General features: G+C 38.2%; 1 protein-coding gene across 1 annotated transcript in view; it reads right to left on the bottom strand.

The window, feature by feature from the left end:
• The window catches only part of ARSB (arylsulfatase B), a 63,464-nt gene that overhangs the window by 19,716 nt on the left and 27,280 nt on the right, over nt 1-16,468 (bottom strand). The window contains exons 5-6 of the mRNA XM_066181253.1: nt 14,041-14,284; nt 4,962-5,032 (exon numbers count right to left, since the gene is read on the bottom strand). Coding sequence (XP_066037350.1) covers nt 4,962-5,032; nt 14,041-14,284 — 315 coding nt within the window. The remainder of the gene's footprint in view (nt 1-4,961; nt 5,033-14,040; nt 14,285-16,468) is intronic.

Here is a 16,468-nt window from a genome sequence, read left to right as displayed (position 1 = left end):
TGAATCACCAAAACTTGATGAAATGCCATAAGGCTGTTTAAAAGACAGGAGATCTTTCACAATAGAAGAGCTGATGTCATCCGCACAGCTGCCAAACCATCAACAACGTGGCTATTTTTTTATTTTTAAAGATAAATTCACAAAAATGGGGCAAAGCAGTTTTGTTTCTTTTCTTCTCAAGTGTATGTAAATCTGGTTTTTAACTTATTCCATTTTTAAGTTACTTTATGCATTTTATTTGTGCTTTCTTAACCTATACATTACAGAGAAAATTACACTCTCAACATAATTTTAGCTTTCTGTTTTTAATTTTCTTATTTTACTACTGAATCCTTAAAGAGAACAGAAAATGAGGATGTTCCAGACCCAAACCTGAAACAGCAGATTTTTCACAGCAAATTTACATAATTGTAAACTCTCTAATAAACTACAAATCTACATTGAGATCAAGCAATTGAGACATATATTCATCACTTCTGAAAACAATCAAGAGTGTGATGAAGAAACAATCAGAAAGACAAAAGCAATGGCTTTTAGCAAGGAGGGAGAGGAGCAATCACCTCTGAGGCATGTGGGTCCAGCTCCATCTGCAGAGCTCACCAGACTGGTTTAGCACAACAAGGCTCAACCAGATGATGCGATTTCTCAGTCCTTTCCCTGGGGTTCTGGTTCCAGAAGCAGCCAGACAGTGCTAATAGGCCTCACCCTCTGCCTCCCCTCTTCCAAACACACACCCTCCCTGCCTTCGGTTGACACTGGCATCTATCAGCCCTTCCTATGTGCAGATTCAACCCACATGACAGAGGAAAACGAGGCTAGCCAGTTGGACCAGTTCACAGAGGTATTCAGGAAGTGCCAAAACAGCTTAAAATAAGCATGAGGAGCATGTTGCTAGGAAAGGGGATGGGAGAAAGTAAAGCATATCCCCAGCAGAAACCTGTTGGATGACCTAATCATGTATCAAGAAACAGAAACCTCAGGGTTTAATTTCAGAGTCAAAAGAATCAGTCTCACCTGTCCCCCAAAACTCCTTCTAGTCCCAGTCTTTGTGCCAAAATGAGCACTTGGCTATCCAACATACATCTAAAGGGTGGGGGTGGAGAAAGGCTTATTAAAATCTGAATCAGTATCCTGACCTGGTTCATGGCTCGGCTCTGTGAGTAGTTTTGATGACCCATGAGAAAGGGGAGCAGTGGTGAGGCACTGTGGGCGTGCAGGATACTGCAGGATCCCCCCTATGGTAGCAGCAGCAGCCGACTAGCTTAAACTCCATGAAACTACTGCCTCTGGCTGAGGTTCTCAGCGTGGTCAGAGCTGATCTTAGCTGTGGCCAGACCCTCCATCTGCTTCCAAACACACACTGATCCCCTGCTCCCAGTCACACAGCTACAGGACAGGTTAATTCAGCTCACTGAGGTGATAGAAACCTTTCCTCCTCTTTTGCCTGGCTACCCAAAACAATCTGAAAGCTGATCTGGCAGAACAATCATCCTGTCAGCATGTGATTTCTACATCTAACGCAAGTGAAGGAGGGAGGATGGAGGAAGGAGAGGACAGGCTGGCCATCTTGGCAATAGCTCACCAGCAGACTGGCTCTGCAACCCCCAAAGACCAAAACCCACCCCTCTCCTCATCCTAGTTTAGGAGATCCCACCCTAGTCTTTCATTCCACTGTCTGCTCTTAAATGAGTGCAACCGTTGTAGGTCTGCACCACAAACCAGATCAGTTTGTTAAGAGAAAAGCTTGTTTTTAACCCCAACCACTCCACTGGGCTGCCACAGGTCAGAGGGAGGCTACAGGCAAGGTCTGTGGCCAGGGAGAAGAGCACCTTTTTTAGCACAGAAGACAAAAACTATAAAGAATTACAGTTTTAAATACTGCCCATGTGTGTCAGACCACAGGAAAGGTTTATATTTTAATGAAGGAAGTCTGCCTTCTGAGAGAGAAGAAGGTTTGCTTGAAGTAGTCAGTGAAACAAGACCTGAGCATTTTTTAATAAAATGGAACTGCAGGCAAACTAGTTTACAGTGCTTTACCTCCTGTGCTCTTTACTATTAACAATAGAAGTGCAGTACTCGGTATAAGACTACTGCAGGGCTGCAATGTTTGCCACTGGACACCAGGTCCTGAAAAAAGGTAAGCAGATGCTGATCAGTAGATTCATCAGATCTCCTGGAGTAACCCGGGCTGATGTCCTGAGATCAGAAACCAGCACTCAGTCTGAGAAGTTGTAAAGTTATAGATTGTTACCCCACAAGTGGTAAATAAACACACAGCCCAAGGTCAGTTCTAACAGACCACAGCAGCAAAAATGTTCCTAACTCTGTAATCAAGACACCATGTCTTATTACTTTAACTTAACATTCTGTTGAATACTTGGCTGTAACAGTTGACTTGTCACTAAACTAATTAATGTATTTTGCACAAATTCTTCCCTGAAGGAGTGCTTATTTTGGTGTAAAAAATCTGAACCGAAGAAAGCTCAGTTTTCCTGTTTCAGTTAAAAACCCTATTTATTACATGAGACATACCATCATTCATGCTACTAAATATATATATATATATGTAAAATCAGTTTCTTCTGATAGAGATGAGGATAAATGTATCCATTAAATAAAAATATATTATGGTGAAAGAATGTATACATTAGAGGCAAAACCACTCGAGTTCCGGAACACTGAACCTGCACTGAGTGCACGTAAAATAGTAACTTATTGCTCTACACGTGCCCAACTACATTTGCACTGTTTTCTCATCTGACTAACCACAACAACCTGAAAAGTCCTTTTTTGGTTACGTTTAACAGAATCTTGATATTTAATTGCCTATTTGCTGTTTTACAGTAGTCTGCATACCCAAAGATTTGACTAACCTTACCTTCCAGTTATTATTTCACTTTCTAATTCAAATTTCTGTAAAAAAGAAAGTGTTAGTACAATAGGAATACTTCATCTGAAACCAGATGATTCAGGTGATGTGATTTTTCAAAGTAGACTAGGACAAGAGCAAAATGTGCATAAGGAAGGTAAAAGGAGTTTAGAAAGAACCCAGCAAAACCTGAAAACGTGTATTTTAGCGCCACGGGCAAAAGAGTATTGTTATGTCTCTATAGGAAACAATAAACAGCCAAAGAAAAAGCAGACTCTAGAGTTTATCATCTATCATCTTGGTGGCAAGAAGAGTGCATGGACAGTTTAAGATGCCTAAAAAAAAAAAAAAAAAAAAAAAGGAAAACAACAAAACATGAAGAGAATCATGACTGCTGAAAATCTTCATTGCTTGTATATTCCAAGTTTCGTGTCTCACTAATCTATCCATATTAGAGACACCAGCATAATTTTTCTAGATATTAATCCTAAACTTATTACACAGTTTCAACAAATGAAAAACAGACAGTGAGAAAAATCAGCTGACTTCCAAACATATAGAATTACTCCTAATAACTCAGGCTGCTAAATAGAAATTTTAATCCTTATATGACAAAGCATAATTTCACTATGAGGCATAAAGTAATTTGCCAAAAGAATAGGCTTTTGCTGAGAATAGACAGGGAAGCTCTACATGGTGCATAAGAACGTGCTGGCCAAGAGTCCAGTTTTTGTTCTTAATTACTGCATTTTTGAAAGGCAGGTAAATTTTAAATTTACAGGTATGTATATAACTTCCTCCGTTCATGATTCTTAAAAACCACATCTTATCCAGCAAAAGAGTTGCATCTACTGCAGCTTCTCACCCCCAGCCCCACTTCCTGCCCAGATTTCACACAGTGCACACAATAAGGACACGATGTATGTAGCAAACAGTGAACAATCATCAGAGCATGGCATCATGGAACCAGTTTGGGCCGTATTTCCTACGAGCTCAGGTTCCTAAAAACCTCCTCTGCTTGTCCCCCTTCTGCTTGCTCTAACACCTCAGTCACAGACCATTCCCATAAGGAAAAGATGGTCTCTGAAGTAGGCCTGAGAATACCTCACCAGGGGATAACTTTGCACAGGAATTCTATGATTCATTGAGTGTTTTTTGAAGGGAAATTGGAGTAGCTACACCTTAATTCAATAAGTATGTAGGAATCCTCTGCAGGCAGTGCTGCCCAGTCAGCATTAGACAGGCACAGTGTTGCTCCTTCTCAGAAAAGCATCACAGAACCAGAGGTGCATTGCAAAAGGCAACCTTATCCATTTCCATACAGCTATTCCAGCACAGCCTGTATTTGTCTTGCAGACAACAGACCACTGTCTCCATTGCACTACTATTGCACTACTTTTTTTCTGCCTGGATTTATTTCTTTATATAATGAAATACAGAAATGCTATAAAAACACTGGAAGGGACCTGTTCCAATGTTCTGTATGAAAAAAATCTCTGCCTGAAAAGCTTGTAGTCCTTAGCAAACTAGTAATGTTGAATCATAAAACAGATGGTGCCTAAAAAGAGCTACAGAATTAGCAAACTTCAGCTCCAAATCATGTGATTGTGGCATTAAGGATTCAACCCACATGATTATGGAAAAAAAGCAATCACACAGCTTGGAACTTCACAGCTCCTCACAAACTCAAGCGTTCCATTTGCAAGGTCACATTATACAGCTGTATCAAGATGCATTACAGCTAGCAGCTCATTTGGAACTCCGGAGAGAGGGTTTGGAAAGGGCTGCTGGCAGTGTGCCTCACTGTGCACCTCAGGTACACAGCTGCTCCTCAACATTTCCATGTCCCAAAGTACTTTATTCATTACTCAGCAGTGTTTCAGAGCTCTCTGAAATAGGAAGCCTGTGTCGTTCATGTCAAAGTACTTACACCATCCAGGGGATGATGTTTCTGTATTTTAAAGGTGTTTACTGAGAAGTAAAAGGCATCCTACTGTATTTTGTTTCACCTGGAGGAAAATACTTCAATTACAGAAGACAAAAAGTGTTTAGAATGTAAACCGTAAGTTTAATAAATCTTGAGCATACTCACATGGGGAGTCATCCACAAACATGGGGTCTATGTTATGGAGCAGCTCCACTCTGGGAGAAGGTCTTCCTTCACTAAGAGAGATTTTAAAAGGAAATGTTAATTACCTCCTATAGCTCATTAGGATTCTGCATCCTTTATTTTAAGGCTTTTTGTCATCTTAATAGAGAGTGGACTCATAACTTTAAATTGATTACCATCAACTTCAATCAGAATGCTCCTTTCTGGCTGAGCAGCAACAATTTTTGCCTCTACAAGTCTTCCCTAACTACCGTGGTGTTTATTTAGATTATTCATAAGTTTGCAGAGTACAGAACTGGCCCTACCTAAGCAGGGTTTTACAACGATCAGTTTTAAGAGTCAAATTTCACAGCATAAGCTGGCATAGCGCTTGCTGTGCTCTCTGCATACCTGAACAAGTGCTGAAGGTGTTATGGCTGGGTGCCTCAAAAAACACCACAGGCATTGCTATCCCACAAAAAAACACCCATCTTTGATTTCTAATTGAGGTCACAAGGATTATTTAGACACTTAGAATCTTGTGAAGAAAATCATCCTTCATTTTCTAGCCATTCAGTACATCGAGACAGTGAGGAATAAGCTTCTGAACTTACCCATAAATTTTGTTAGCTAAGTAAATCCCAGACCTAAAAAACTGAGTAAACAAAATTTACTCCTTATAAAGGGTAACATGACTAGGAAGACATAATTAGAAAGAATCTTGGCTACATGAAGACACAACAATAATTTATTATTTGATGGTGAACCTAAATGAACCTTTCAGTAATTTCCAAATAATTTAAATTGTCTTTTCTTTCATTGAGGAGCTTAACTTAAGACACAGAAATTCAACCAAGCTCCCTAAGCTTCTTGACATTAAGAATAAAAATTTCAGGTAATATAAACCTCAGTGGAGACTTTAAAAAATTACTGTTATTTTAATAAATAGAATATATAATTAAACAGTATTTACCTGTAACTTAAAATTTTCAGTAACTAACAATTAAAATAATATTTTCCTATTACATTTCTAAAACTATTTCTAGATGATACATTTTGAGTGAGTACAGAACTAACAAGAAGAACTAAAAGATTAAATGTGTTCAAATAATATAGTATTGTAATTAATATGGAGGAATTAATTAAGCTACAGTGTTAGTAATTCAATGCATAGAAACTGCCACAAAAGTGTTTTTCCCAAAATGTGGGTGAAAAGTTAATTGCCCCCCAACATAATAGTCACACTCTTAATTAATAAATGCTTGGGTTTATTTAAACGAATTTTATCTTAGATTTAATAAACTCTGTCTCTATGTGCTCCATTGACAGCTGTGTTGAAATGTGCCTTTCACCATCTGTTCATAGGTAACAGTAACAAGAACCAGTTAGCTAAAGTTAAACTAGGATTCAAATTTATAGCCTGTGATTGACTCTGCAATAACTGCCTGAGAAGATTTTCTTCCAATTTCTGAGCTGATATTTTCCAGAATATTTAAAAAAAAAGAAACCACCAGAGTTATGCTAAGTAATCCAGTATCTTCCACCAGAGTTAAAACGCAGAAGAATTAAGTAACTTACTCCTATTTACTTCTCATCTTTGTAGATTCAATATTCATACAGTGCCACTCAGAATTCACACAATGCTGAGTGACCAGCAGGGCCAGGGAGGGGATTCTGCCCCTCTGCTCTGCTCTGCTGAGAGCCCACCTGCAGTGCTGCATCAGCTCTAGGATGCCAGCACAGGAAGGACATGGACCTGCCAGAGTCAGTCCAGAGGAGGCCACAAAGATGATTAGAGGACTGGAGTGTTGGAACCCTGGTCACTGAGAATTTTAGACTTTCTGTGCTGACAGGCACTGACCCCTAAGGAAACACTACATTTGACCTGAGGCCTTGGAGAAGGCTTCCAAAACTGAATGACAGCACTGGGATTATGGCTGTGTGGTTTGAATAGAAATGTGTAATATCACAGGGTGGTAAACTTAAGAGTTTAAGTTTTTAGAATATAGTAGTATATATAAAGTAAGATGGAGGTTTTAGGGTATAGGTTAGTCCTTTTTCACCTTCTTCTTCATGGGTCTGGGTGGTATCTTGTAATTGGATAGAAAAGTCTGCATTGCGGGCCATGGGTGGTTGGTTATTGGGTTAAAAGTAAAAATAATTTAGGTGTCATTTCGTAATTGGACAGTCTATCCTTAAAAGGCCTTGTAAAGAGATAGATACGGCTCCATTTTTACTTTGTTAGCTAGAAGTGCTGTTGAACTCACAGCTTGTGAGACTGTAATATAGATAAGTATTAATAAACATCTGAGTCCAAACACGAAATACCGTCTCAAGCATTTAATCATGGCTCTGGCAAAAAGAAGATAAAAAACCATGGAGCACCTCCCTTTTTTGACAGGCTGAAAGTTGGGTTTGTTCAGCCTGAAGAAGAGAAGGCTCTGGGCAGCCCTCACAGCAGCCTTTAGTACCTAATGGGGGCCTACAAGAAAGATGAGGACAGACTTTAGTAGGGCCTGTTGTGACAGCACAAGCAGTGGTGGTTTTAAACTGATGGACAGTTGATTTAAATTGGATATAAAGAAGAAATTTTAACATGAGGGTGGTGAAACATTGGTACAGGTTGCCCAGAGAGGTAGTAGATGATCCATCCCTAGAAACACACAAGGTGAAGTGAACAGGGCTTAGAGCAATTTGATCTAGTTAGAGATGTTCCTGTCTAAGGCACGAGGGTTGGCCTAGATGACCTTCAAAGGTCCCTTTCAACCAGCCTTTCCTATGATTCCATATGAGTCTATGATTATACCAAGTGTGTTCATAGTGTTCAAGCAGACTGAAGGTAACTTCTTTTATAAATTTTAACATTGACAGTGGATATTATACACTAAACATGGCTATTTACATTACAGCTGACAGAACACAAAAAACAAGGATTATACTTGTATTAATGGAAATTTTTCATGCAGCAGTTGCCATTATTATTGAATCCGTTAGATAGAATAGAATAGAACGCTGTTATTAGTACCTTTGATGTGATTTATATGTAATTGTGAGATATACTCCCTGAAGCTTATGGCATCACTGCATTAAGCTCCATAGAGCTAATTTGTCACACAGCACTGCTATTCAGTTTGAGTGTTACTCCAGTCATTTTTGTTGTACAGAGCATGGATGTTCATAGCCACCACATATCACAAAAAAACAGCCAAAGAATTTGGCACTGAATGTTGAAAAAACCACCTGTCTCACAGCAAAAGACATCATGAAAACAGAAACAACATTCTGGGGACAGCAAATAAGAAACTTACTCCTGTAACAGAGATCTGTTTCCCTAGAAGTGACTTAACTCTACCCTCCTTCCCATTTACAAAACTCCACAGAGACACAGACACAGCTACAGATTCACCTTGGCAGATGCTCTGCAGGGGTATTTTGCATCAGTCTAGCCAGGAGAGCTACAATAACAAAGCAGTAATATTCTCTAGGGAAACCTGCCTTTGTATTTTAGTAACAGCCTGTGCAACCACATCTTACAATGCTCTAATTTTAGACTATTTTTAGACTTCAATATCCTAATACGTCATCCCTCTCCCTAAATGTAAGTAACTTTTTATATTGTCTAGTTATTATTCTACCCTGTCAGGTGGTAGAATAATGAAGATATGTCCTTATTATTAAATTAAGCAATTAAAAGCTGCTGTTTTTTCAAAACAGTCCTCCATGTAAGAACAGCTTAATGAAAGCATGTAGCCTAACTTCAGTGTTGGTACGAGAATCAGTTAGTTCATTCTTCTGATCTACAAAGTTCTTAAAACATACAGAAATCCCTATTATTCCTTAGTGAGCACAAACAAAGATCCGCATGCAATCTTTCACTTCTGTTGTTGTTAAAGAGCCAGAAGGTGTCCTCGGAAAGGAATCCAAGGTTTTTCTGCATAAGTATGTTTGTCTTGCACAAAAACATTTTCAGTGTCGCTAAGCAAAATCTGTGCCTTTATAACCTTGTCATATTTCTCTGGGTCTTATTTTTAATGTTTTCCTAAAATGATTATATTTCAGATATGCTGGAAATAAACACACTCTCAGCTTTAGACTGCTCTTTCTTCTGTGTTAATTTATATCACAACAATTTTTTTAAACAGGTGACTGATTCCTAAAACAAATGTACCCATTCAATACAGAAGAATTCAAGTTGATCTTTCTTTATTTACTACACCAAATAAGTTATGATTTTTCAAAATTATAAAAATATGAAAATGAAACTTCCCCTACAAAATATGTAAGTAAAACTTTAAACTCTCTGCTTAAAAAATGAGCTTTGACAAAATAATAGTTATTTGTATTGTATTTTATCCTAAATCTCTCAGTGCCTACCACCCTGCTCCATGTCGTCTACCATTCCATTCTTCTGTCAATGCAAAGAAAAATACTTTCTCAGAGCATGGACACACTAGATATTCAGTGGTGAAAACCAAGATGTATTTAAAAAATGTATCAACCAAAGAAAAACTATTTTGCCTAGTGTCTTTATTTCAATAGAGTAGTAAGCATCTGGAGAACAGATGTTTCTTAAAAATGCATCTTCCTTTTGTGATACTTGCTTGGAAATATGGAGTACAATTTAGGCACCTTGACTGGTTGCATTCTAGTGTTGTTCTTGCTATTCTCAACTGCTATTTTTGTAAAATATATCAGTGATATTATCGCTTTATTTTCAGAAACAATTTGTAATACGTACATCATTTTAGAGCTATATTGTAGTCTTACCCATGATAATCAAAGGCAAGAGAAAAGGGAAAGCTACTACGATTTATTATTTATGAAGCTTTTTAAAATGTTGATAACTGAGACTGGAAAGATCTGACAGTTATCCAAAAATGGGTTGACACAGTGATACTATGATAAGTTATTTTCAAAAAGAAGCTAAAGACATCAAAGAGGAAGTTAAATTTCATTCCAAAAGTACTCGGAGGAAAATAAAAATGACGTAGTACTGGCTTAATTATATGCTGCAACAAAATTTTGGACAGAAAAATAGTCCAAGATTGGTATGGATGGAGAAAGACTGGTAAAATCAACATGTGGAAATAGCATCATGAACACAGGAGCAGGGCAAGGGCTGTTGCAACAGCCCACGTTAATGACAATCCAGACTAGCAGGTCAGCAAAGCCTCGGCAAATCGAGGCCAGTTCTACTGGACAGGGACATCTGGAGACAAAGCAGTGATGGCCCTTGGGGACTCACAGGGGTGGTGCAGGACACAGATGCAGCATCAAAAGGACACAAACAGGCATAACTAGAACCTGTGCATAGTTACCAACCTAAGAAGAACATAGAAGAAGCTTGAAGGACTTCACACCTGGCATCCCTGGACCTCTGCATCACAGCAAGAGATGCTGGGCCCATTTTGCATTCACAAACATCATGGTGCTGGGATGCCAGGTGGATGGCTTAAAATCCTCTGCCCCTGTGTCTGGCTGGGCAGACTTCCTAGACACACACAGCTTTTGGTGAGTAAGACTTTAAGGCTGTGAGAGTGTGAGCAAAACCTGTTCTATTTCAGTTTCTATTTTAAATAAAATCACTTTCCTATTTTATTAAGTGTCTAACTGATCTTTTTCAGCTTTCTGATGTTTGCATTTTTGGAGTGGAGTTTCTTACAGTTTTCAGGTACACAAAGTGATTGTTTATCATTCCTCTCTTGATGGACTTCTAGTTTGACCAGTGTGGTTGGAGAGGTGGTAACCTCATCCTCCAATCCATGGTCATTGTCCAAAATCTATATAAGCTCATGTAAAAAAATAAACCACCCTTTTTTTTACCCTGACTACTAACTGTGCGCATGTCCTTCATTTCCTGTTCTCTAGCAACAATTAAGTCTTTCATTGATACAGTGTTTCAACATTAATGGCTCAGCACATGGATGTGGAAAAGAGCAGACAAACCTTTGAGTTAAAATCCCTGTCAAAGAGCTTTTAAGTACCATGCAAATTTTTGCCTAGGAGTTCAAACAGTGAGAATACAAACACTGTGCTTCCTCAGTTTCATGCACAGTATGACAGAAACTTAGAGTACAGCTAACCAAAAAGAATGCAAAAGCAGGTATTTTTGTCTACAAGATGTGTCCTCCTGAATATCATCTTTTCCTGCTATTTCCTCCAAACTGTTAAATGTCTTCTGGTTCTTCAGGCCAGAATTAAGTAGACAAGGTATGAAAGGAACATTTGGCTATATGTGACTCTCAGCACTTCTTTGTACTACAAGAACTTAATATTAATTGGTGTCATGTTAATGTGATTCCTAATTTGGACTACCAGTCATTTAAGGTCATGATAGAAAGTTCATCTTGGTCTCGAATTTCAGAATTTATACTCAGTATTTAAAATTTTATGTTTAATTTCTGTGTATTGTATATATATTCATATTTCTATAGCATATTACATTTATACATAGTTATTTTCAGTAGTATAGGATTTATAATAAATTACTACATTATATTATTGTATTTTATATTATTACATAAATATTTTATTAAGAACCCATCTCTTAAATACTGATCATTAATAGACAGATATCACTGAAATAGATTCAAATTTTTTTCACTTCCGAGAATATTTGCACCATCCCATATATTCTTTTGAATGTCTGAATCAAGGTTCCAAATGTATGATCTTTTTTCCTTTTGATTATACCCATGCCAACCAGCAGGCTCAGAATTTAAGTGACCCCCCCCAAAAAAAATCACAAGAAGCTTATGCATCTATTTATAGTAGACTGTACTGAAAAAAAAAAAGATGTAACACAGTGATCAATTTTCATTTTTCAAATGATTTAGAATATTAGCAAGTTATAATTTCAGTCACTATGAGCCATTCGGTCCCAGAAAAACAACACATTTGAACTTTTCATCAGATATCACCAAAAGGGCACTGTGTCTTCATTGTTTGCTATCCAATATTCAAGTGACCTTTTGAATTATGGTCATGAAATTTAATACACTCATTTATCCTGATTACATGGGACAATCGTGAAATTTGACATTTTGGCTGCAAGGTCAACCAGTGAATAGCCTAGCAGTTAGAAAACCTGACTTGTTACCTGTCCAGACAGAGGCCCTCTTTTTGACACACCCAAAAACACTGGTAGTCACCTGTTCCCCGGAAATGTGAGTGAGCATTGCATTCATTCCCTTTACAAAGAGAGAAATGCAAATGTCAGCAGCATGCTGGCACACCTGTACCTATCCTTTACAACTCCTCTCCTGCTGAAGTAACCAGATCTGAGAAGACCAATCCATTGCAGAAATACACTGTTGAAATTGAACCTGAGGTAGGCAGGAATTTTAATGGTAGCTGAAAGAAAAGTCTATGGTTTTCATGTACCCTGGATCTTGCTGATGCTAAGTTTCCCCACAGGAACACTGACAAGTAAAACATTTTACTTTTTCTGGCTGAATGGGAGTCTCCATTCCTTCCTGGCAGTTAATGATCCCTGACCTCAATTATACATATCGTTATCTTCTTCCACTTGGAAGACAGCCACACAGCACACCTGGGCAAAAGGCCATAAGCTTCCTGTAAACTTCAGCTACTACAGAAAACCATCCCTTAGCTCTTCAGAAATACAGGCAGCACTAGGCATGAAACCAAGCTTTCCAGCTTCAAACAGGTAATGCTACAGGTATAGACAAAACAATTCTGAACTCAAGATATGGGGCTTAGTTCTGGGGAGGTATAGGGGGTTCGGTTTGGTTTTGCTTCTTGCTTTTCACTCCAAGATCCATATAGATGGTCCATGGATGCGTACATGGATTCAAATCAGCCTAGTCTAACTCTCAGTTTTTCATCTCAGTCCCTTACCCAGACAGCACTCCAGCTCATGCTTTTTTAGGAATTGCTTTTGACTCTCACAATTCACAGTCTAGGATACTAAGACACACACAAAAAAAGAAGGGGACAAAAGGTGTAACACACATAATATGGTATAGTCTACCTGCTATAAAAACAGGAAAAGGAAAAGAAACAGAACACTAATCCTCAACTGAACAGCATGTAGGAAATGGAATTGTTAGTCCTTTTATTCTGCTTTAGCAGTATTGAACTTTCCATCTTAAATTACTCTTATGTGAATTAAAACTATATTCAAAGACCTACCAAAATAAATATAACTTCTGCAAAGACAGTGAACAGGATTTAGCCCTATCAATGAATACATTACATGCAGCATAGAAAATGAAGAAACAAAGGAATTTAAACCAACACAATTTTTGGAAAACTAAAGGTTGGTCACAGAACTTTACAGTTCTGCAGGAACTTAGATTTAAGGACTTTATGATCCTTTTTAGTGGAATCAAAGAACGCCGAAATAATCCAGCTGGAGCTATGCTGCTTCTTTTTTCCAGTCATCTAAGCATGTCTGCACAGTGCTTTTGAGTATTTCAGCTTGCTTGAATCAGTCACAACATCATGAACTTCAGGAACCAGGTCAGATATATTTTTGTACTCAATCTTGAGACACTGGACAGTGTGACAAGGATCTGTGCAAACGGTTACACTCCGAGCCAGCCTGACATATCCCATACTGAGCTAACAAACCATCAAAGTGGAATCCATGTTCAGTGAGTTTAATGTCTGCACAGATTTCCCACATGTCCAGTTCCAGATGCACCCTGCAGAGACAACCTGACTGAGCTCTGTAGAGAGCAGAGTTTGGTCCATAAAATTTACTAACTTATATTCCATGCTGTGCAAAATCATTCAACATACTTTGGGACACAGAATGCTCTTGAAGAAGTATACCATGCTTGTGACCTGTTGTGTTCATAATGAAAAATTAAAAATACCAAGTTAAAGCTGTATGGACGCTTTGCATCTGTAACCAGGATTAATTTGCAACCTGGAAAAGTCTCTCACAGACAGCAGAATTGTTATAAATGTATCAGTTAACTGCATCTATACCTTCCTTTTTTTTTATGGGAAAGGAACAGGTAATATTTCCCTCCCCATGAAAGTTCTGTTTTCTGGGCTGATTAAATTCTTCTCATACCAGAATGATGACTTGGTGATTTGACACGAAAGTTACCTGATAGCATTCCAAACATCAAAGCCATCCAAAGGCTTAGTGCCATTGGTATGTCCTCCAGCAAGGTGCACCAGGGTTGGCAGCCAGTCAGAGATATGGATGAGTTCATGACTTTCTACACCTTTTTGCTTCAGCAAAGGACTTGCAACAAAGCCTACACCTCTCACTCCTCCTTCCCAGAGGGTCCATTTTCTCCCTCTCAGTGGCCAGTTATTCCCCCCCGCTAATGTTTGTCCTCCATTATCTGAAAAAGAAATAAACAAAAAAGAACTCTTGAGAAGAAAGAAACAGAACAATCCTGCCCACAACAGCCATTGATCCATTTGAAAAAATATTTTCACAATACAGGTGTGTCATGATAGTATTTGTATGCTGCTGTTAGGTATCTATATAATGTCAAATATTCAGGGCAAGTAACAAACATATGTTACCTTTTAACACCTACAAATTACATCAATGAGAAGTTATCACTAGGCAGAAATTATACATAATAGAAGGCAACAATTTAGAAAGACTGTGCTAAGAACAACTTCTGACCATGATTCAAAATACCATTAGTTATCCAAAGCTTCCAGAATCAGAGACTTCAAAAATTCAGTTTCAACCAATTTAAAGGCCACAAGAGGAGTTGCTGATCAATGCCACCATTAGTACTCAGAATACAATGGTTTCCAAAGCAGAATAATTCACCTAAAATGGAAACCTGTTACTCCAGTCTCAGGAAAATACACACCTCGTTTAAAAGCAGGTTTTTTCCAGATTTTTAGGTGGCCACACTGATATACAAGGTTAGACAAAACAGGTTTTGCTCCTCTTCAGGCAGAATAAGACAGCCGTAATAAATGAAGTGAAACTAGTTAACATAACTGCAGTGATTCAGAAATTGAATTTATTGTTTGGTGAGAATAACATACAAGATGGCTACAGAAAAAGCTGAATCACCACAACTACTGAAATATCTACATGAATCAGAGATGGCTCATGGCATGCTTTTCTTTTTAACTCTCTCTGACTAAGCTTCCATGCTTAGGCTAAAATCCAGAACCTTGAAGCTAGTAGTAATGATCCTTGAACTTACTTTCAGTACTGTTACACAGTTGTTCTTGTTCAAACATACTGTAATGTTCTCAGAAGAGCCATTGCTGGCAATTCTGTGAAGCATAATTTTCCTCTATTTTAATGAGGTTAAAATTGTTTCAAACAGTAATCGCTGAACTGACATTCAGTGTAATGTAACAAGTTTGTGTTGTATTTTCTGATTAAAAAACATGAATCTGAGATCAAAACAAGAACACCAATATCTTACAGAACTTAACTCCAACCAGAAAAAAATTATCTTTCTGGTTGGCAAGAGTTCAAGAAGCATTTGGACATACTCTTGGGCACATGGTGTGACCCTGGGGGATGGTTGTGTGCAGGGTCAGGAGCTGGACTCAATGGTCCCTGTGAGTCCCCTCCAAGTCCCTTTCAACTCAGTTTATTCTATGATTCTGTGTTTAATTAGGGATCCGTGTAACCCCCCACACCTTTCTACTTCACACAGAATACCACTTTTGTTCTACAAAGGAATAAAATCATGGGTATCTGTGAAGACTTTGAAAGGTAGAAGCCTAAGCTAAATGAAGCACTTGGCAAAAACAAAAGTATGTGCAAAGAGTTAAATGTCCTGTGGCCCAGCTAGTTGCCAGTTGGTTTGCCCTTGTTCCTGCATTTTTGATTAAAAAGAAATTAATTAAGAGCACTACCATTATTTCTCTCACAACAATGTTGAGCTCTTCTGAGAACTTAAAGCAGTTGCTGCTTACAACAAAAATTTAAAAAAGCTATGTCAAACCATGACAACCAGTTTCAACAACTCCTTCTACTCAAAATGTAAACAGGAATTCCTGTCTGAGATACTCATGGGACAGAGTTTTCAGTAGCTTTTAACCTTTGGTGGCCTTAGAATAAAAGGCATCTTATCCACACTGTATTAGAGCACAGTTTGGTCATAGCGAGGAATCAGAACTTAAATATGTTACATACCTCCCTTCTATCACAGACTGCTCACTGTCCATATCAGTTTAATAGCAGCACATGGGAGTTTTTCTAATTCCTGATTATCAACAACAAAGTTGCAAGGAAATTATAGAAGTAGGCGGTATTTCTAAAGAATAGTGAGAGAGAAGGGTGCGCTTCTCAGGTTACAGTCAAACCTTCAGGATATTAACTTTTTTCCTTCCATTCTGTAAAAACATTCACATTCTGCCAGTTTCACTACACATTAACTTGCTTGATACAAGGAGTCTATCTAACATACATCCTGAAAAAACTCATGTCTTGTATCAGCATTCAGGCATAGTACATCAACTTTAAAAGAAAGGGAAAAATACTATTTTGATAACTGATCTGATATGCAAATGAAAAAATCTGACAGATGAAACAAGGC

The sequence above is a fragment of the Chamaea fasciata genome, unplaced genomic scaffold (genome assembly GCF_029207755.1).
Source record: "Chamaea fasciata isolate MVZ Bird 193981 ecotype frontalis unplaced genomic scaffold, bChaFas1.0.hap1 SCAF_4, whole genome shotgun sequence".
Taxonomy (NCBI): domain Eukaryota; kingdom Metazoa; phylum Chordata; class Aves; order Passeriformes; family Sylviidae; genus Chamaea; species Chamaea fasciata.
Note: the sequence above shows the minus strand (reverse complement) of the source record. Positions and strands in the feature narration are given on the sequence as shown.